Source organism: Thalassophryne amazonica, chromosome 4, assembly GCF_902500255.1.
Source record: "Thalassophryne amazonica chromosome 4, fThaAma1.1, whole genome shotgun sequence".
Lineage (NCBI taxonomy): Eukaryota > Metazoa > Chordata > Actinopteri > Batrachoidiformes > Batrachoididae > Thalassophryne > Thalassophryne amazonica.
In genome coordinates this window covers 136,304,418-136,327,619 of record NC_047106.1, presented here as the reverse complement: position 1 = coordinate 136,327,619, position 23,202 = coordinate 136,304,418, and the positions used below count along the sequence as shown (strand labels likewise).

At 42.8% G+C, this 23,202-nt stretch overlaps 1 protein-coding gene across 1 annotated transcript in view; it reads left to right on the top strand.

Moving 5' to 3' along the window:
• The first annotated feature begins 4,612 nt into the window (after nucleotides 1–4,612).
• The window catches only part of zgc:85932 (uncharacterized protein LOC405875 homolog), a 146,914-nt gene continuing 128,324 nt past the window's right edge, over nucleotides 4,613–23,202 (top strand). Inside the window, exon 1 of the mRNA XM_034168645.1 lies at nucleotides 4,613–4,908. Coding sequence (XP_034024536.1) covers nucleotides 4,660–4,908 — 249 coding nt within the window. The 5' untranslated portion in view covers nucleotides 4,613–4,659. The remainder of the gene's footprint in view (nucleotides 4,909–23,202) is intronic.

The window sequence follows — 23,202 nt, the reverse complement described above, 5'->3', positions numbered from 1 at the left end:
CTCCTCCGGCACCGCCGTCAGATTGGGGGGGGACTTTGACCTCCTCATTGGCTGTCACACCAGGCGGAACCGAGGATCCTAAACACTCCCGGTGGCAGGTTTCGCTCCACTGAGCAACAACCCCAGACGGCCAATCAATCCGGGGATTGTGCTTTATCATCCAAGGATAACCCAAAATCACATGGGAGGTGGACGGTGTTACAAAAAACACAATTTCCTCCCTGTGATTACCAGACACAACCAATGTCACGGGCTGTGTCTGGTGTGTGATTAGTGGAAGAAGGGTGCCATCTAGTGCCCGTACCTTCAAAGGTGAAGGTAGAGCCACTAGAGGGAGCCCGACCTCCCTTGCCCATCTGCTGTCCAGCAGATTCCCTTCCGACCCCGTGTCTACCAGTGCTGGGGCGTGAAGGGTCAGATCCCCACTCAGGATCGTAACTGGGATGCGTGCAGATTTACGGGGTTTTCCCGTGTGCGTGTTATGGCCCACCCTTAGCCCAGTTTCTAAGGGCGGGCGTTGTGGTTTAACCGCTTGGGGCAGTTCCTCTGTAGGTGTTCACTCGAGCCACAGAAAAAACACTCCCCGCGGGCCAGCCTCCGTTGTCTGTTATTTGATTTGACTTTGGCCACTGCTCGTGTCCATAGCTTCGTCAGCAGGGGGAGCTGTTGCCACACGGGAGTCTCTGGCTGTGGAGCGTGGTGGACGGCGGCACCCCTTTCGGACCCCGGAAGAGAGAGGACGGCTCGTGCCCGGCCACGCCCCCCACCTCTGCTCCCGACGATGTTCCTCTAATCGGTTGTCTAATCATATAACCAGAATCACAAGCCATCACAATCCCGCGGTTCATCCTTAGCCAGCAGGTGCTCCTTCGGACCGGAGACAGTCCGTTTACTAAGGCGGCACGGAGCGCAACATTGTTCCAGCCGGACCTCGCAGCCGCGATGCGGAAGTCGACAGCATACTCTGCTGCACTCCGACGCCCCTGTCTCAATGACAGCAGCACGTTTGAAGCAGTCTCGCCTCGATTGGGGTGATCAAAAACCTGTTTGACTCCTCACAAACCCAGTATATGTTGTTAGAAGCTGTGAATTTTGCTCCCAGAGCGCCGTAGCCCAGGCGAGTGCCTCTCCTCGAAGCAAATTTATCACGTAAGCCACCCGGCTAGCTTCTGATGCGTACATGACGGGATGCTGTGAAAAGACGAGCGAGCACTGCATTAAGAAGTCCGCGCACGTCTCGACACAGCCTCCGTACGGTTCCGGAGGGCTTATGTATGCTTCAGGGAACGGTGGGGGGGTTCGTTGAACGACCAGTGGAATGTCTGTCTCTGGCACTCGGTCAGCAGGAGGAGGTGCTGCAGCTGCGCCCTGAGCATGTGCTTCCACCTGGGCAGTGAGAGCCTCCATCCTGCGATTGAGAATAACGTTCTGCTTGGTAATTAAGGTCCAACCGAGCAGTAAAAGCGGTTAAGATTTGCTTGTAGCTCACCTAACACGCCTCCTGCTGGTGCCTGTGCACCTCGCTCTTCCACTGGCTGTTCAAGCGATGGTTGATGCCCCTTGGGATCCATGACGCTGGCTGAGAAATCTGTTGTGAAAGTGTAGGAACACGGACCCACAACACCGGGGCGTAAATGAACGGGCAATGGATACGTCAAAACAGTAACAATTTAATGATATGACTGCACAACGGAATACAGACAAAACAGGTTTGGAAAAACAGTCAATTATACGTTGAATGACGTGTGGGCAGGCTCGAGGATAGGAGACGTCGTCCAGAAACGAGCTGGATCCCACACGGCTTTCCACCCACCCAGCGGATCTGAAGAACACCGGAGCCACCAAGTCCTGGGTCCCAGGTGGCCACCGTCTCCAGCTGTCAGACCTGGTACTGCTGGCAGAGAGAACAGAAACAGTGCAGGTGAGTGTGAGTTCGCACACTCAGTAATCCTTCAGCTCTGTGTTCCGTAAGGAGGGGAGAACCTACACCTCCAATAACACACTCGTACAGCTCCTGTGAAACCAACTTATCTGGTTTGGGGGTGAGAGGCGAAGCGTCGCAGTCCACACCAAACGCCAATACAACAGATAAGGACACCGTCACAGGAAAATGGCCTGCAAATGAGATCAGACTGTTATTTGTTATCGATACAGCAGAGAATCGAATCACGGAGAATCACGTATTAAGGTAGCTGATTTCTCGGCGGGGAGGTGGAGTTGCAGTCTTTATGGTGATGGTGACGAGTAGTGGATGAGTGACAGCTGTCACTCCCGGGTCGCTCCGACGCCCTCTCGTGCATTGAAGCCCGCACTTCAAGCAGGGCGCCATCTTGTGGTAGCAGCAGTTACCTCCTCTTCAGCGGCCCACACACAGAACCTGATAAAACAAAACACAACAGAAAATATAAAACCAACTAACAATGAACATAAATTAATAATATAATAGATATAATAACTGCTTTCCTGTGAACACCCATTGACTCTTAAACCTCCACTTCATCCCTTTTTTATTTAAGTTTAATGGCAATTTGTTTCAGTCAAACCACATCGAAGCTGTGTTTTTACACAAGAAAAAATAAAATGCAGTAAACTGCACATTTGTGTCTTTTTTCATGAAAACATCTTATTAAAGATCACGTATTGCAGTTTAGTCAGGACTTTAAAAAGGTCTTTAGTGGACTCTTGCTGTAATATGTTGTTAGTGGTTCAGATAGTTGCTGTAGGCATCTAAAAATGCTCATTATCGGGTGAAACCTGATGGAAATCTCTTTGTGGTGTGTCAGTGATGTATGTATGTGCAAATAAAACAAAACACTACTCCAGGTATGTTTCTGATGAGAATACATCATAACTTTATTACAAGCTCAACGATGTTACGTGATGAAGGCCTTTAATAATAACTCACTTAAGAGATAATGCAAAACTCACATGTAAGTAAAAAAAAGATTAATCGAAAAAATAATCAACTGATTAATCAATTACTAAAATAATCGTTAGTTGCCGCCCTGACAGGAGCAGGGCCGCTTGCTTCTGCTGCAAGAAAATCAAATGTCTTGACCCAATATCCCCTGACTTGCTACTGTTTGTTAGCGCATTTATGTCAAATTAATTAAGCAAATGCTAAACTGTGTGCATTTAGCGCTGTTCCTTTCATTATATATGCGCAGATTTGGAAAAGTCTGTTTTACTGCAATGACAGAAAAAACATGCATATTAGCCGGCCCATCTTATGTGGGATATAATATGACCGCAGTCCAGTTGCACACGACTACAAAAACACATGCACACAAACAGGTTAAACTTTTTACAATTTAAAAAAATGTATTATCAGAATGTAATATGAACATTATGAACCCCATGGCCTTTAGTTTCAGATGAAGCATCAGGTGCTGGTCCCTTTTCTTGTCCAAGCAACAATGAGGATGTTAGTGAAGGTGAGCTTATGGAGCCACTTTACAAGCAAATGATTTAACTAAAATGTAATTGAATTTTAGTAATGTTTACAACATTTTTTCCTGTTTTGTGTGTTTGTTTTTTGACCTAATATTAGGGTTACCTAATAAATGGTGTGTCTGTAGTCGCAGGAACTGAGGGATGGATAAAAGATAACTATACAAACTATACAATATTACAGAGAATTACAAAGTGTACAGAAAAAGAATAGGGCTGTTATGGTATGTATGCAGAGAGTATATAATATGAATGAATCTTTATCATTATTTTTAACAAACAAAAATATATTGCATTGATTTATTCAGTCTAATATTGTTAAGAAACAACAGGAATTACCTTCTTTTTCAGATACAGGGTTATAAAATGTCATTTTTATTATGACATTATTTTATATTACCTCATAAGACAGTACAGTAATTCCTTAACCTGCAAGTTGTAGGTTAAGGAAGTAATCTGAAAGTCTGTTTGTTATTAATATTGACTGAGTTTACTGAAAGACATTGACTATAAGACAGGTAATCTGCTCTTTAATGTTTTGATTGTAGAATATTATGTATTTTTTATTTCCTTCACAAAGAGAATTACACACTGTTAAGCCATGAATTAAACTTACTTTTATTTACTTATTTTTGGAAAATTGTGTTAAAATAGATATTTTGTAGTGATTGTAGATCTTATATCCCTAACCCTAACCCTAAGTTGTAGTCAAGTTGCTCGAGAATGCACCAATTTGCATTTTTCTAGATAATGGTGCAATTTGGTCCCCCAGACTCCCCCAACTCAATATTGCTCCCCCAACTCTTAGGTGTGATCTAAGATGTATACATGATTTAGACCTGGTTTGACTAAGCATTAGAAATTTGGTGTTTCCGATAATAAAAAAAAAAGAACATAACAGTGGGGGGGGGGCTTCAATATGGCTAGTACCTAGGGCCCAGAATTTGCTGCTACGCCCCTGCAGACATACAAAGAGACAGACACACAGACCAGTGACTTCCAGCGTTTAGAAGTGGAACATTTGAACATGTTCAGAAAAAAACTTAAACCTTTCCAGTGGGCGTGGCCTGTCTAATTGAGCGTGTCTGTTTGGGAACACCTTTCCCAGGGGCGTGGCCTGTGGAGGCGTGGCCGCTGTGTGTTTACCTGAGGTGGTGTAAAGTCTCCGGAGCAGCAGATCTGTGTGTGTGTGTCTGTGGTGTCGGTGAGATGTTGAGGTCTTTGAGTTTGTCGTCGGACGGCTCCGTCCCTCCGCCGGACGACGATGTGGACTCGGTGTGTTCGGACGAGCTGCTCGGTTCTCAGTCCCGCCGCTGGCTGGCCGACATGTTGGACCTGGGCGCGCCCGCGGATAGCGGGAGCGTGCACACCGTGGGCCGGGACGGCCTGTTCGTGGATTATCACTTCTCGCTCGGGGAGCTGGATATGAGGCCTGGAGTCGAGTGGAAGCGACCGAAGGTGAAGACACACAAACAAAAAAAACAAAATAAGAAAGAAAGAAAGAAAAAACAGCCCACAGCAGCAGAATATCATCACTGTTCATAACAGATTTATTAACACTTATTAACGTCACGCGCACCGTGGAGCTACTGACGGAAGCCTCGAAGGCAAAAAACAGTTTTTGTAAAATTAATTAATTTATATAAACTGTTCTTAAAAATGAATTATTTTTGCGAGGGGGATTGGCAAAAAGAACCCAACACACAAAGTTCAGAAACAGGATACTTTATAAATTCATCCATTCATTTATTTATATGTGACTGATGAAATGGGTCTGGTTCTGCTGACCTTTGCCCTGTACTGATGTTGGTGATCATCTGAAAAACAGTTATAAAATGAACTCCTCCCGACTGCAGCAGTTTGATAATAACCTCCCAAATCTGAATATAATGCTGGCAAAAAAAGTAAACTATTATTTATGTGATAGAAAGCCAGACTCTACTGAAAGCAACTTTTACTTTTTTCCCAAACTAATGTACTCACCCCAAGTAATTAATGTAAGAAAGTCCCTTCGGCTGCTCCCTTATTTGCACTGTGTCGCCACAGCAAATCCAAGGTGGATCTGCATGTTGAATTGGCACAGGTTTTACACCGGATGCCCTTCCTGACGCAACTCCACATTACATGGAGAAATGTGGCAGGGGTGGGATTTGAACCCGGAACCTCCTGCACTGAAACCAAGCGCATTAACCACTTGGCCACCACCCCTGGGGGACCCTAAGTAATTAATGTAATAATAAAAAAATTGTTGAACTTGAAATGCATGGTAAATTCAATGTGTACGAGTAATAATATTCAGTATGTCACTGCTTATCAAATTCCAAACGTTTGCATGCAAACACACCGATAACATTCAAGACTGAAGGTTGATCTCCCCCCAAAGCAGAGGCTTCTCATCAGTGTATCTTGGAAATGCACCTCATTTTATGATGTGGTGTCTCATTTTTAGCTTCTCGTGTGGCTACATAGTGTGTAACACTGTTGTCTCACACCAAGAAGGTCCTGGGATTGCTTCCCACCAGGTCCCTTCTGGGTGCAGTTTGCAAGGTCATGCAGGTGAACTGAAAATGTTAAATTGTCCTTAGGTGTGTGTGAATGCACTCATCTGTCTATATGAGGCGCTGTGACAGACTGGCCTTTGGTCCAGGGTGTCATCGCCTCTCCCCAATGACTGCTGGGATAGACTCCAGCCCCCACTGGAGTTAGCGGGTATAGAAAATGAATGCATGTGGTTACGCGTGAGGACAATCCAAATGTGAAAGGATGTGCAGTTATTATTAGAAACTCTGTCTTCACAATTGGAAAAGGTTCCAGTCAGTACAGGGGAGGAACGTCTGACAGCTGGCAAAGACCACAAGCCGGGATCCTCATTATGAGCTTGGGCACTGTCTGAAGTGATATCTGTCTAGCTTACCTCAGTTTTTGTCAACTTCATGAAGGGGGGGGGGGGGGGGGGGTCCTATGTGCCTACATACTTGTAACATGTCAGGGGCCCCAAGGGTGCTGCAGGGCTGCTGCAGTTGGTATCAAAGTTTAGACACACGGATAGCATGTCTAAACATTTGACTAACTGTGTGTGTGTGTGTGTGTGTGTGTGTGTGTGTGTGTGTGTGTGTGTGTGTGTGTGTGTGTGTGTGTGTGTGTGTGTGTGTTAGGGATGCACAATATTGGAAAAATTGACATTGGGATTTTTTTTGCCTGTAGTCGTGTGTCCCAAAAAAATATGCAACATTTTATCAGCAAAGAAAATGGTCAAAGCATATGTCTAGGAAATAAATTTATGGCTGGATAGAAAGCTGAAAGGTTGATGTTTTTCATACCAATGTCAATATTGGCCTTGCATTTTGTCAGTCTAGCATAAAGTCACTGCACCTGTTTGACACTCTTGGTCTGGTGCCAAAACTCAAAAATTTTTGGTCGCTGTAGAATGGTTAATCTTGGCATTTTCCTGAGTCTTGCTTGGCATCAGCATAAACTTCAGGGTCTCTGTAAGTAAAAAAGAAAGATAAGTGATTAAGTTTGTAGCATTTAAGGGTCAACCCGAGTGTTTTAAATGTTGTATATTTTTTGGGACACCCTATATATGGAGATACAGTATATGTATGTTTCCAGAAATATCGCCATTAACTTGAATCCACTGAAAATGTCTGAAGAGGCTGTAGTACATATGCCAGGCCTGTATGTGGCACTGTAATTCTTCCACAAAAAACAAAAAAGAGGAGGGGCATGCACATAAACAGTGTAAGGAGCTAATCAGTGTTGGAGCAGAAGGTTCAAATGTTTCAAAGCAGCAAACTGAGTAAATAAGGTCTTTTAAACCGCTTGTTTCATCCTTCCAGCTGAATTCATCATCACAGTCTGCGGAAAGCTGTTATTAACAGAAGACGGCCTTGTTTTGATAGGCACCATTTCAAAATACTTTAATTCCTTATGATGCAAATTGCTTGTGAATAAACAGAGTTTTTAAAGAAGTGTGTCTGTGTTATAATACGGTGCTCCAGGTGCTTTTCTGAGCCCAAGCTGAAGGAAGCCACCAACAAGAAGAAATGTTGAACGCAATGCTAAAGTAAAGTAAAAATACAAAACACAACATACAGATTCACTTGGCCAATTCATGCATTCGTGCCAATATACTGCCCTGGTGGAGAAACCCCAACATAAAATGTGACCTTTTGATCCTGAAAGTAGGCCAAGGTCAGCGACCTTCAGTGTCCTGCAAGTTCATTACAGCCTGTAAATGTAACTTTGCAACAACAGAGAGAAAACCTTTTGACCTCTTAAAATAGGTCAAGGTTAGCCATCTTTGAACTTGTCTAAGCTCTGTGTCCTGAGAATGTTTCCTGTGAGTTTGAAGACCCTGACAGTAACTGGACTGGATTTATGCTGAACACAGACAGATGGACAAAAGGATGGACAGACAGACGGATGCAAAGTCTTTGCAATACCTGATGGCCGTATTTTTGCCTCGGGTAAAAGTCACTTATTTTAAAAGCTGAGAGTCACTTGTGTAATTATTTTATCAGAGTCACAGCGCTCTGTTCAGGATCAGTGGTGGTTCACCACAGCCATGCGTCGTCTCCAGCATTCCGTTCGCAATGAAAATAAATCCCATTTCTGATCCACCAAGACAAAAAAAAAAGCATGATAAATTACGCTGTTATCCGTAACTACAACATGTCAGTAATTATGAGTGGCTGATGTTACAGAGGCAGACTTTGAGATGCAATTCCAGCATTTTCAGATTTATCCACTCGGGGACCAGTTTTCAAAAAGTATCATTTTCGGCCAACAAAAACAAGACAAGTTCTGAGGGAGCCGCCTGCCTTTTTTTTTTTTTTTTTTTTTTAGCTGAGAACGTGATTGGTGCATGCAGAGCAGCAAGCATAGACATTATATACATAGACGCCTCATGCACTGCCACTACCTATTGGAGCTGACGTATCATTGAAAAATACTCATAAAATGAGTAATATTTGACCTATCTCGGCAAATGAGGTATTGTTTTGTATGTTTTTGGGTTTGGGAAGTTCATTTATGGGGTCGTTTGTATAATCCAAGGTTAAGGTCATTGAAAAATGTCAAGGTCAGTGTCTCATTTTCCTATATTTTCATCTATTTTATTTTGTTTTTTCCCTGTCTGCATATATAGTAATGGTAAATGCCACACTGGCAGAACCATTTATGAACATTAATACCCATATATGCAATTTATTCTTGCAAGACAGAATGTATGTTGTGCATGAGTGAACGTGTTGTATGTGTGACCCCCATCCGCCCTTCCCGATCAGCCTACAACATCCTACTCAAAGCCAACCGACAACTTCTATCAGGAAGGGCCGACCACTAAAACAACACAAAGACAGACAAGAACAAGAGACAAGTGGTGAAGACAATAACTGTGACGTGAGACACCAAGGAGACGGGGCCCCAACCATACAACATACCATGACAAACAACCACACATGAACAAACAGTGACAGCAACAGTCTGTTGTCTAATTAGTGAGCATCCATACCCTAATCTAGGACACCTTAGTGTTAATCCCCTTAAGAGCACCCAAAACCGAATTGTGGTGACGGCCACAAACACACAACCATCCACACACAGAGACCCAGATCACAGCTAAATATCCAATCACTACTGTGGCTGGTGTGTTGGGCCAAGACAAGAGTACAGAACCTTACCATATGACATGGACCACTCCGGCACGTCAGAAGCCATGCGGCCGGCCGAGAGCGCCAACGGACGTGGGTCCAGGATGCAGGGCCCCGGGGGAACCAGGAGAAAAGGGGCAGCGGAAGGGCACAGGGGTCAGGAAAGGCAGCCCCCAGAGCCACCGGTCAGCACAGGAAACCAACAGGGAGTGGCCCGACGGCGCTGGAACGCACCCCCGACACCACCCCTCCCCACGGAGGCACAGGGAGCAGCCCCATACCCAAACATTTCACCCCATCTCACAGTCAAGGAAGTGTCTAAATATCCAACCTGGTGTGATTCAGCAGCATGAAATCTACATTAATCTATTGGTTTGTGATATTGTGACGAAAAGCGCCTCATTTTTGTCATGGCAACACAAATTCATTCTCATTCATTCCGTGATGGCTGCACAAAATTAAAAGTGAAGCAGGGGGTCGGGGGTGATTATGGTTAGGGTTGGGGGTGGGAGTAGGTTTAGGAATAGTGAGTTAAAAAAGCTCCATCACGAAAATTTGACTCATTTCATCACAGGACCACGAAAAAAAAATGTGAGACTGGGCTGAAATATCATCCAATCATTAATATTTGAAGAGATACCATCATTAGTGTTGTGTGGGCCGCTGAAGAGGAGGTACTGCTGGCCCACCACCACCAGATGGCGCCCTGCTTGGAGTGCGGGCTCCAAGCACGAGAGGGCTTCGGAGCCGCTGGAAGTGACAGCTGTCACCTATCAACACCAGCTGTCACTCATCACCACCACTACAAAGGCCAGACTGCAACTCCACCTCCTCGCCGAGAAATCTTCTACCATACAGGTAATTTCTCTGCTGAACCTTAATCGAGCATTAGTCTAATCTCTTTTGCAGCCGTTTTCCTGGGACGGATTCCTTGTCTGCCGAGTTGGCGTTTGGTGTGGACTGCGACGACTTCGCCTCCCACCCCACCCAGATAAGTGGTTGTCTCAGGAGCTGTCTGAGTGTGTTATTGGAGGTGGAGGTTCTCCCTCCTAACTGTATACAGACTGTGGGATTACTGAGTGTGCGAACTCACACTCATCCAAGAACTGTTTCTGTTCTCTGCCAGCAGTACCGGGTCTGACTGCTGAAGACAGTGGCCACCTGGGGCGCAGGGCTTGGCGGCTCCGGTGTTCTTCAGATCCGTTGGTGGTGGAAGCTGTGTGGGATCCGGCTCTTCTCGCACCAGACGTCTCCTATCTTCGAGCCTGCCACACGTCACCTTGTGTCTGATTGATATTCCGCAATATTTATATTTGTCTGTACTTCGTTGTGCGCTTCACAACATTAAATTGTTACTTTTTGGCTATTCCATTGTCCCTTCATTTACGCCCCCTGTTGTGGGTCCGTGTCACGACACCTTCCCAACAATTAGCTTTAGAACAGTACCATGTATGTCATAATTTAAGCAGTATGCAAGCTCCAAATGATGTGAAATATAGATTAATAAGAATTCTCTTCAAAGACAGTTATTCCCAAAGTATCACATTAATGCATATATCTGTGCTGTTGGTAGGATGATCTTAATATCATTCAAATATAAAGCCAACGCTAGTTGTAGACCGTTTGTATCCTATATCATTGAACGTCAAGGTAAAGAGGCATTTCAAGGTCAAACTTGTGTTATCTTACAAAAAGTAAAACATTTTCTCGAGCTTAATGCTTCACACTTAGAAGTAGATTGGTATGATGTAAAATATTGAACTAAATAAATAATGGTTTCAATTATTTCAAAGTGTTCCATTTGTACCACGTTATTCTTCAAGACAGATACATACTTTTACACCAATACTGGTGAACCAAACTATTTTACTTTCAGTTCTGAGTCAAGCATAGCTTCACTTAAACCAATTCACTATACCAACCCACAAAAGACATACAGTTACAATTTCACAGCTTTTAAATGGTACTGAATGCATCTGTTATTCTACAACCCCTGGCAAAAATGATGGAATCACCGGCCTCGGAGGATGTTCATTCAGTTGTTTAATTTTGTAGAAAAAAGCAGATCACAGACATGACACAAAACTAAAGTCATTTCAAATGGCAACTTTCTGGCTTTAAGAAACACTATAAGAAATCAAGAAAAAAAATTGTGGCAGTCAGTAACGGTTACTTTTTTAGACCAAGCAGAGGGAAAAAAATATGGACTCACTCAATTCTGAGGAATAAATTATGGAATCACCCTGTAAATTTTCATCCCCAAAACTAACACCTGCATCAAATCAGATCTGCTCGTTAGTCTGCATCTAAAAAGGAGTGATCACACCTTGGAGAGCTGTTGCACCAAGTGGACTGACATGAATCATGGCTCCAACACGAGAGATGTCAATTGAAACAAAGGAGAGGATTATCAAACTCTTAAAAGAGGGTAAATCATCACGCAGTGTTGCAAAAGATGTTGGTTGTTCACAGTCAGCTGTGTCTAAACTCTGGACCAAATACAAACAACATGGGAAGGTTGTTAAAGGCAAACATACTGGTAGACCAAGGAAAACATCAAAGCGTCAAGACAGAAAACTTAAAGCAATATGTCTCAAAAATCGAAAATGCACAACAAAACAAATGAGGAACGAATGGGAGGAAACTGGAGTCAACGTCTGTGACCGAACTGTAAGAAACCGCCTAAAGGAAATGGGATTTACATACAGAAAAGCTAAACAAAAGCCATCATTAACACCTAAACAGAAAAAAACAAGGTTACAATGGGCTAAGGAAAAGCAATCGTGGACTGTGGATGACTGGATGAAAGTCATATTCAGTGATGAATCTCGAATCTGCATTGGGCAAGGTGATGATGCTGGAACTTTTGTTTGGTGCCGTTCCAGTGAGATTTATAAAGATGACTGCCTGAAGAGAACATGTAAATTTCCACAGTCATTGATGATATGGGGCTGCATGTCAGGTAAAGGCACTGGGGAGACGGCAGTCATTACATCATCAATAAATGCACAAGTTTACGTTGATATTTTGGACACTTATCCCATCAATTGAAAGGATGTTTGGGGATGATGAAATAATTTTTCAAGATGGTAATGCATCTTGCCATAGAGCAAGAACTGTGAAAACATTCCTTGCAAAAAGACACATAGGGTCAATGTCATGGCCTGCAAATAGTCCGGATCTTAATCCATCTGAAAATCTTTGGTGGAAGTTGAAAAAAATGGTCCATGACAAGGCTCCAACCTGCAAAGCTGATCTGGCAACAGCAATCAGAGAAAGTTGGAGCCAGATTGATGAAAAGTACTGTTTGTCACTCATTAAGTCCATGCCTCAGAGACTGCAAGCTGTTATAAAAGCCAGAGGTGGTGCAATAAAATACTAGTGATGTGTTGGAGCGTTCTTTTGTTTTTCATGATTCCATAATTTTTTCCTCAGAATTGAGTGATTCCATCCTCCGAGGCCGGTGATTCCATAATTTTTGCCACGGGTTGTAGACAGTGGACAAATGATATCTTACGTTATATTAAAGCATCTGAAATAAGATGTTGATGTCCGATTCAACTTAATGTATCTGAGTGACCTTGACCTTCAAAGTTGTATAATTGCTGCAATATTAGATAAAAGGTTTAATACTTATGGTGTGATGCCTTCTTTGTTGTATTTGTAAAGGTTTAGCAGAATCATGCGCATGTGTATTTGGTCATTTGGTAATTGCTCACCTGGAACAGAATTCTTGTTCGTTTATTTTTGTTTACTTTTCAAGTAGGGATACTGTTTAAATCAGGCCATATACTTGTCTGGTGTCATTCTAAAGCGTATAAATATATATCTGATTATTTAAGAAAAGACAGGTATTTGGACATAGAAAATATAGAAAATAGGTTTATATATATATATATATATATATATATATATATATATATATATATATATAAAATGAGACAGTGACCTTAACCTTGGATCACACAAACAACCCCATAAGTTAACTTCCCAAACCCAAACACATACAAGATGATACCTCATTTGCTGACATATGTCAAATATTGCATGAGCAGTTTTCAATTTCCATACTCCTCCAGAATCTCGTGCCTTTTTTTTCCGCTGAGAACGTGATTGTTGCGTGCAGAACAGGGAGGGAGAAGGTGCAGGCTGCCTTCTCCAGGACCAGGAACCTTTTTTGCAGTAAATTCAATGTCTTTTTGTTGGTTAGTCATGAAAAACGAAAGCAGATTTTTACTCTTATCACTCGACAAAGTAAACTTGCATGCTCCATTTAATTATGCCACATTGTGAGGCCTAGCCATGTAGTAATTGCACATGTGCATATCACAATGGCAATGCTCAAATGATATATTGTGCAGCCCTAGTGTGTGTGTGTTCATACCAAACCAGCAACAGTGGCTTTATAGGGCTACTTTTACATAATCTCATGCCTATGTGTGCTTCACAATCTCGACATTCAAAGACCCTGAGTATTTGGATCAGTCTTGACAATGTAGAAACCCTGCCCCAGAGCCAGAGGTTAGAAGATGACACACTAAACAAGAAAGTTGCACCAACTGAGACCATTCTCCATGTGGCATCCAGAGCACCTGTGAAACTATGAGCACCAGTAGGCAAGAGGGTGTGGAGGACTATGCAATGAGGCAAGTCCCAGCATGAAAACGCCAGCATCAGCAGGAAAGGCCATGCCCCTGGAACCTGGAGGACAACAAACATGTAGCTGAGTGGTTGAGTGAGTTAATCCATCCCTGTCAGCTTATGTAGGTAATAGTTCCAAAATAATAAATGCTATCATCTTGTCACTCACCACATTAAAAGAACATAATAACAAATCTTGCACCAGGTGTCATATTGCAAGGCAAAGCCATACAATAATTACAGAAAAACCCCAACTGTCAAAACGACCCCCTGTGAGCAAGCACTTGGCGACAGTGGGAAGGAAAAACTCCCTTTTAACAGGAAGAAACCTCCAGCAGAACCAGGCTCAGGGAGGGGCAGTCTTCTGCTGGGACTGGTTGGGGCTGAGGGAGAGAACCAGGAAAAAGACATGCTGTGGAGGGGAGCAGAGATCAATCACTAATGATTAAATGCAGAGTGGCGCATACAGAGCAAAAAGAGAAAGAAACACTCAGTGCATCATGGGAACCCCCCAGCAGTCTAAGTCTATAGCAGCATAACTAAGGGATGGTTCAGGGTCACCTGATCCAGCCCTAACTATAAGCTTTAGCAAAAAGGAAAGTTTTAAGCCTAATCTTAAAAGTAGAGAGGGTGTCTGTCTCCCTGATCCGAATTGGGAGCTGGTTCCAGAGGAGAGGAGCCTGAAAGCTGAAGGCTCTGCCTCCCATTCTACTCTTACAAACCCTAGGAACTACAAGTAAGCCTGCAGTCTGAGAGCGAAGCGCTCTATTGGGGTGATATGGTACTATGAGGTCCCTAAGATAAGATGGGACCTGATTATTCAAAACCTTATAAGTAAGAAGAAGAATTTTAAATTCTATTCTAGAATTAACAGGAAGCCAATGAAGAGAGGCCAATATGGGTGAGATATGCTCTCTCCTTCTAGTCCCTGTCAGTACTCTAGCTGCAGCATTTTGAATTAACTGAAGGCTTTTCAGGGAACTTTTAGGACAACATGAAAATGATGAATTACAATAGTCCAGCCTAGAGGAAATAAATGCATGAATTAGTTTTTCAGCATCACTCTGAGACAAGACCTTTCTAATTTTAGAGATATTGCGCAAATGCAAAAAAGCAGTCCTACATATTTGTTTAATATGCGCATTGAATGACATATCCTGATCAAAAATGACTCCAAGATTTCTCACAGTATTACTAGAGGTCAGGGTAATGCCATCCAGAGTAAGTATCTGGTTAGACACCATGTTTCTAAGATTTGTGGGGCCAAGTACAATAACTTCAGTTTTATCTGAGTTTAAAAGCAGGAAATTAGAGGTCATCCATGTCTTCATGTCTGTAAGACAATCCTGCAGTTTAGCTAATTGGTGTGTCCTCTGGCTTCATGGATAGATAAAGCTGAGTATCATCTGCGTAACAATGAAAATTTAAGCAATGCTGTCTAATAATACTGCCTAAGGGAAGCATGTATAAAGTGAATAAAATTGGTCCTAGCACAGAACCTTGTGGAACTCCATAATTAACCTTAGTCTGTGAAGAAGATTCCCCATTTACATGAACAAATTGTAATCTATTAGATAAATATGATTCAAACCACCGCAGCGCAGTGCCTTTAATACCTATGGCATGCTCTAATCTCTAATAAAATTTTATGGTCAACAGTATCAAAAGCAGCACTGAGGTCTAACAGAACAAGCACAGAGATGAGTCCACTGTCTGAGGCCATAAGAAGATAAGAAGATAACCTTCACTAATGCTGTTTCTGTACTATGATGAATTCTAAACCCTGACTGAAACTCTTCAAATAGACCATTCCTCTGCAGATGATCAGTTAGCTGTTTTACAACTACCCTTTCAAGAATTTTTGAGAGAAAAGGAAGGTTGGAGATTGGCCTATAATTAGCTAAGATAGCTGGGTCAAGTGATGGCTTTTTAAGTAATGGTTTAATAACTGCCACCTTAAAAGCCTGTGGTACATAGCCAACTAATAAAGACAGATTGATCATATTTAAGATCGAAGCATTAATTAATGGTAGGGCTTCCTTGAGCAGCCTGGTAGGAATGGGGTCTAATAGACATGTTGATGGTTTGGAGGAAGTAACTAATGAAAATAACTCAGACAGAACAATCGGAGAGAAAGAGTCTAACCAAATACCGGCATCACTGAAAGCAGCCAAAGAGAACGATATGTCTTTGGGATGGTTATGAGTAATTTTTTCTCTAATATTTAAAATTTTATTAGCAAAGAAAGTCATGAAGTCATTACTAGTTAAAGTTAAAGGAATACTCGGCTCAATAGAGCTCTGACTCTTTGTCAGCCTGGCTACAGTGCTGAAAAGAAACCTGGGGTTGTTCTTATTTTCTTCAATTAGTGATGAGTAGTAAGATGTCCTAGCTTTACGGAGGGCTTTTTTATAGAGCAACAGACTCTTTTTCCAGGCTAAGTGAAGATCTTCTAAATTAGTGAGAGGCCATTTCCTCTCCAACTTATGGGTTATCTGCTTTAAGCTGCGAGTTTGTGAGTTATACCACGGAGTCAGGCACTTCTGATTTAAGGCTCTCTTTTTCAGAGGAGCTACAGCATCCAAAGTAGTCCTCAATGAGGATATAAAACTATTGACGAGATAATCTATCTCACTCACAGAGTTTAGGTAGCTACTCTGCCCTGTGTTGGTATATGGCATTGGAGAACATAAAGAAGGAATCATATCCTTAAACCTAGTTACAGTGCTTTCTGAAAGACTTCTACTGTAATGAAACTTATTCCCCACTACTGGGTAGTCCATCAGAGTAAATGTAAATGTTATGAAGAAATGATCAGACAGAAGGGGGTTTTCAGGGAATACTGTTAAGTCTTCAATTTCCATACCATAAGTCAGAACAAGATCTAAGGTATGATTAAAGTGGTGGGTGGACTCATTTACATTTTGAGCAAAGCCAATCGAGTCTAACAATAGATTAAATGCAGTGTTGAGGCTGTCATTCTCAGCATCTGTGTGGATGTTAAAATCGCCCACTATAATTATCTGAGCTAAGCACTAAGTCAGACAAAAGGTCATTACATTAGATTACATTAGTACCACATGATGCTCTCATGGCTTAAAATCCTGCAGGGCAGCAAGGTCCCCCTGCTCAAGCCAGCACATGTCCAGGCCCGTTTGAAGTTCACCAGTGACCATCTGGATGATCCAGAGGAGGCATGGGAGAAGGTCATGTGGTCAGATGAGACCAGAATAGAGCTGGGGTGGAAACATCATACTCTGGGGGTGTTCTTCTGCAAAGGGGACAGGACGACTGCACCGTATTGAAGGGAGGATGGATGGGGTCATGTATTGTGAGGTTTTGGCAAACAACCTCCTTCCCTCAGTAAGAGCATTGAAGATGGGTCATGGCTGGGTCTTCCAGCATGACAATGACCCCAAACACACAGCCAGGGCAACTAAGGAGTGGCTCAGTAAGAAGCATTTCAAGGTCCTAGAGTGGCCTAGTCAGTCTCCAGACCTGAACTCAATAGAAAATCTTTGGAGAGAGCTGAAACTCCAAACCTGAAAGATCTAGAGAAGATCTGTATGGAGGAGTGGACCAAAATCCCTGCTGCAGTGTGTGCAAACCTGGTGAAAAACTACAGGAAACATTTGACCTCTGTAATTGCAAACAAAGGCTACTGTACCAAATATTAACATTGATGTTCACAGATGTTCAAATACTTATATATAGTTAATAATATATAGTTTGACCTATTTTCAACCTTGCGTTACGTCACAATGACCGAAAATGCAATATTTTCAGTTTGGAATTTAGAATGTCCTTTGAATTTTTCAATTTTCAATTTATTTTCATTTATATAGCACCAAATCACAACAGAGTTGCCTCAAGGCGCTTCACACAGGTAAGGTCTAACTTTACCAACCCCCAGAGCAACAGTGGTAAGGAAAAACTCCCTCTGAGGAAGAAACCTCAAACAGACCAGACTCAAAGGGGTGACCCTCTGCTTGGGCCATGCTACAAACATATATTACAGAAACAATTCACAGAACAATTCACGGACGAATATACGAGGTCTGTTAGAAAAGTATCTGACCTTTTTATTTTTTTCAAAAACCATATGGATTTGAATCACGTGTGATTGCATCAGCCAAGCTTGAACCTTCGTGCGCATGCGTGAGTTTTTGCACGCCTGTCGGTTGCGTCATTCGCCTGTGAGCAGGCTTTGTGTGAGCACTGGTCCACCCCTTTCGTCGTTTTTTTTTATTGCGAATAAATGTCTGAACGATTTGGAGCTTTGCTGCATCAATTTTTTTCCAGAAACTGTGAGAGACTTCCAGGTGGACACCGTTCGGAAAATTAATATGGCTTTCAGGGACGATTTATGGGGATTATACAGATTAAGGAGTGTTATTGCCATACGGCGCGCGGTGGAGCTGCTCCTCTTTCCATGACAAAAACTCCTGTAACAGTGGAATGTGCCGTGGACGCTGTCTTGATCCGGTATGTCGTCTGACTAGCACAGGAATTGTGAAAAGACGTGGACATCAGCACTTTTTCAGCACATTAAGACAGATGTGCGGAGGAGTTCCGCACGTCGCGGTGGAGCCGCATGGTGCAAAGCAACGCCGTGATGAAGCCTTCCAGGACATGTTGGGGCATGTCCAGCTCATGCACAATCACAATCGGATAATCACACGACTGAAAAGCAACCGGAATCCATCTGAAATCCACCTGAAAGCCGTCCTGTGAGACCAACACGGAGGTGGTTTTGTCCCGCGTAATGAACGGCTCCGTGGCACGTCCCTCCGCTTTTCTTTCCATGAAAAAACTCCTGTAACAGTGGAATGTGCCGAAAAAGTGCTGATGTCCACGACTTCTGCCTTTTTGTGAAAGTCAGATGAGGTCCCGGATCAACAAAGCCTTCACGTTGGAAATGATATGGTTGTTTCAGCGGGGTCTGAGCATGTGCGCTCTCAGCAGTTGTGGGCCGTCCTTAAAGCGGCAGTAACACTCCTTAATCTGTATAATCCCCATAAAATCGTCCCTTCAAGCCATATTAATTTTCCGAACGGTGTCCACCTGGAGGTCTCTCACAGTTTCTGGAAAAAAATTGATGCAGCAAAGCTCCAAATCGTTCAGACATTTATTCGCAATAAAAAAAATGACGAGAGGGTGGACCAGTGCTCACACAAAGCCTGCTCACAGGCGAATGACGCAACCGACAGGCGTGAAAAAACTCACGCATGCGCACGAAGGTTCAAGCTTGGCTGATGCAATCACACGTGATTCAAATCCATATGGTTTTTGAAAAAAATAAAAAGGTCGGATACTTTTCTAACAGACCTCGTACAAGAAATGCTATTGGCGCACAGGACAAGAGGGTCGCCATCACAAATACAACTCCCATCTCTGGATGGAGCTGCACCTTAAACAGAGAAAAAACAAGATCAGGCATCAGAAAGACAAAAAATACTGTATAATTTGCCAGCATTAAACAACAAGAAAAACAGAGAAATACTAAGGTGATCGCCGGCCATTAGCCCTAAACTTCACTAAAAGACCCAGAAATTAAGTAAAGTTGAGGCTGCAGCCCGCTCCAATTACTAATAAATGAATGAGTAAAAAGCGTAAAACAAAACTGTACCAGTATGCTAGCCATATGAAAGGGAAAATAAGTGCATCTTAAGTCTGGACTTGAAAATCTCCACAGAATCTGACTGTTTTATTGATGCAGGGAGATCATTCCACAGAACAGGGGCACGATAAGAGAAAGCTCTGTGTCCCGCAGACTTCTTATTCACCCTAGGGACACAAAGTAGTCCTGCACCCTGAGAACGTAAAGCCCGGGCCGGTACGTAAGGTTTAATTAGGTCAGGTAGGTAGGGAGGTGCCAGTCCATGAATAATTTTATAGGATAGTAGCAGAACCTTAAAATCTGATCTCACTGGGACAGGAAGCCAGTGAAGAGACGCCAAAATGGGTGTAATGTGGTCGAACTTTCTGAATTTGTGTCAAAAGTCTGGCTGCAGCATTTTGAACCAATTGGAGAGCCCTAATGCTAGACTGCGGTAAACCAGAAAATAGAACATTGCAGTAGTCCAATCTAGAAGAGATAAATGCATGGATCAGGGTCTCTGCATCAGCCATAGACAGGATGGGATGAATCTTCGCTATATTTTGCAGGTGGAAGAAAGCAGTCCTAGTAATATTTCTAATGTGGAGGCCAAAGGACAACGAAGGATCAAAAATTACCCCAAGGTTCCTCACTTTGTCAGTGTGATGTATGACACACGAGCCGAGGCTGAGCGTTAACTGGTCAAATTGATGCCGATGTCTCACTGGACCAAGAACCATCATTTCAGTCTTATCAGTGTTTAAAAGTAGAAAGTTTCTAGACATCCAACTTCTCACTGCTGCAAGGCAATCTTCTAAGGATTTTATGTGAACAAGATTACCAGCAGTTATTGGCATGTATAACTGAGTATCATCTGCATAGCAGTGAAAGGTAATACCAAAACGCCGCAATTATGTGCCCAAGGGGTGCTATATAAAGGCAGAAAAGCAGAATGCGTTCTTTTTGTAGTCTTATTTCAGAATTATGCAATTTGGATCTACATTCATTACAAGAGAAAAAAGGTACCTCTTGGAACTTACATTAACAGCACAATATGGGTATATTGATTTATAGTTCATGATGTGTAAAGTTAACAATGAATCAGAAAATGTGAATCTAAGAAAATTGATATTTTCTGTTAGGATATGAATTTAAACCAATCTCTCAACAGAATTAAACTTGCTTTGATATTTCGTCATCCGAGGGATTTCATCTGAAATATGGTGAATATGGTTGATATTTTCTGCCCTAAAATGTCTTGTTTTGTTTGTTTTTTTTTTCCTCTATTTTCCTTTATATACACCCAAATATGCTTCAGATGATGTCAAATCACATTAAATCATAGTTTGACCAAAAACCATATTAATTTATGTTTTCCATAATATGATTATGGAATATTGATATGCATCTCAAAAGGATTGGGCCAATTTTGAATTTTCACCCTTTTTTGGCCAAAAATAGGGGTTTTTGGCCCAAAAAATAGCCAAAAAATGATTTTTATTTTTGACATCACCCCTGATGTGAAACCTTACTATATAAGGACTTGATCTAGCATAGATGCCTGCTTGTAACAAAAAATGCTGACTTTTGTTTTTATGAAGCACTTTTTTGTCTTCCGCTGGCTGTCTGGTATGTAAATGAGGAGTTTGAGTTTGTTTTAAAGCTGTAAGTGCAAAATTAAATTGAATCATCCATTTGCAGATGTGTGCAACAAAAGACAAACACACACATTCACGTCATCCGCATCAGACTTTTCTCTACTCCAGGCCTCAAATAAATCCATGACTTTCTCCAAATAAACTCAACACCACCAGCTGAATTATATTTTAGGAAGGCCAAGACAGCAGTGTGATAAGGACTTTTCCTATTTTTTCATCATCGGGTTTTGCTATTAAGAAAAAAACTGCTCAGCAAGCGGCCTCACATGCCCGAAGTGAGACCAAGTAAGGTGATGGAGCAGAGCTTCGCTGAAATGAAATCTGGGGCCTCCCGGGTGAATAACATGGACGAATCCTTCGGCACTCGCCTAGATAACATTGATGTTGCTCTGAGAGCAAGAAAAGTATCTGTCACCTCGGTGGAGGTTCACTTGATCGGCTCTCACTAACCAACTGAATTACCTAGAAAAGCAAATGGAAGACGAGGTGAAGGGAGAAGGGGGGGGGGGGAATAAACTGTTATACTGGATTCCAGAGAAGTTTTAGTGTGTAAATAAAGCTTCCTTGAGAAGAGCTGTTTGTACTACAACTATGCTGCTGGTACTTGCAAAAATGAAGAGAATAGAAAGTATGACATCAACCTTTTTCGCACACTTGTCAATAATGATGCAGCAGTAGATGGGTCAAAATGCATAGTACACTGCTATCTACTGGATGGCAGTGTGAATAGCGCCCACCCAATTATCACAGTCTTTGCACTGTATCACACTTAACAGAATTTTCAGTTTTGCAAATGGGTTTTTTTTTTTTACAAATGAAAAATTACATAGTTTTACAAATTCAAGGATTCAAAAGAATTTTATTGTCATATGCACAAAAGAACATGTTCCCTGCACAATGAAATGTGTCTACTGTATTTAACCCATCCTAATTGCCAATTAGGAGCAGAAGTCGCCATTAGGCACCCGGGGACCAGCTCCAGATGTACATCCCTGCCTTGGTCAACAGCAGGGCTGAGCAAACCAAGACCGACCCATAACAAACGACACACACATAACACACAACACACATAGGCTGGCCCAGTACATAAACACATATAAAAAGCACACACGAGGGAAGAAAGAGAAAAAAAACCCTCATTGTTGGGAAAGTGTAGTGACACGGACCCACAACAGGGGGCGTAAATGATCGGACAATGAAAGAGTCGAATATGAACACTTTACTGTTGTGAAAGAGCACAACAAAAACACAGAGGATTACAGAATTTGAGCAAACAGTCAATCCACAAAGGTGACGTGTGGGCAGGCTCGAGGATAGAAGACGTCTGTCCTGAGAAGAACCGGAACCACACGATTTCCTCCGCCACCGAACCTGGAGAATACTGGAGCCGCCAAGTTCCGAGTCCCCAGGTGGCCACCGTCTCCGAGTGTCGGATCTGGTACTGCTGGCGAGGAGCAAAAACAGTCAGATGTGGATGCATGCACACCCAGTAACAACAATGGTGGGAATTCCACCTCCACCTCTAACACACACTCGTGCAGCTCCTGTCTAACCACTTATCTGGTTGGGGTGTGAAGCGAAGCCGTCGCTGATCACACCAAACGCCAATCTCTCAGATAAGGAACACCACAGGAAAGCGGCTGCAAAAAGAGTTCAGACTAAGACACAGTTTAGTGTTACGGCTGAGAATATTACCTTCACAGGTAGATGATATCTCGGCAACGAGGTGGAGATGACGTCCGGTTTTTATGGAGTGGAATGATAAAGTGTAGATGGATGACAGCTGTCATGAGATAATGAGTGACAGCTGTCACCCCCGGCTGTGTCCGTGGCGGCAGCGCCCTCTCGTGCCTGAAGCCCGCACTTCAGGCAGGGCGCCCTCTGGTGGTGGGCCAGCAGTACCTCCTCTTCTGGCGGCCCACACAACAGGACCCCCCCCTCAACGGGCGCCTCCTGCAGGTGGTGCTCCTCATTTGAGTCTCCCTACTAAACCACATCCAGAGCTCACAAAAATGGAACACTGGAAGCACAAGGACCCTAATTTATCAACTGTTCATATTGAGAGATTTCTGCTTAAACTGTGTATGCAAACATTTCCAAAGTATGGAATTTACTAACTTGTACTTAGAAATGTGTGTAAATATACACACAGCTCTGACCATGCATATGTACAGCATCTAGTGGTAGAACAGGGAAACTG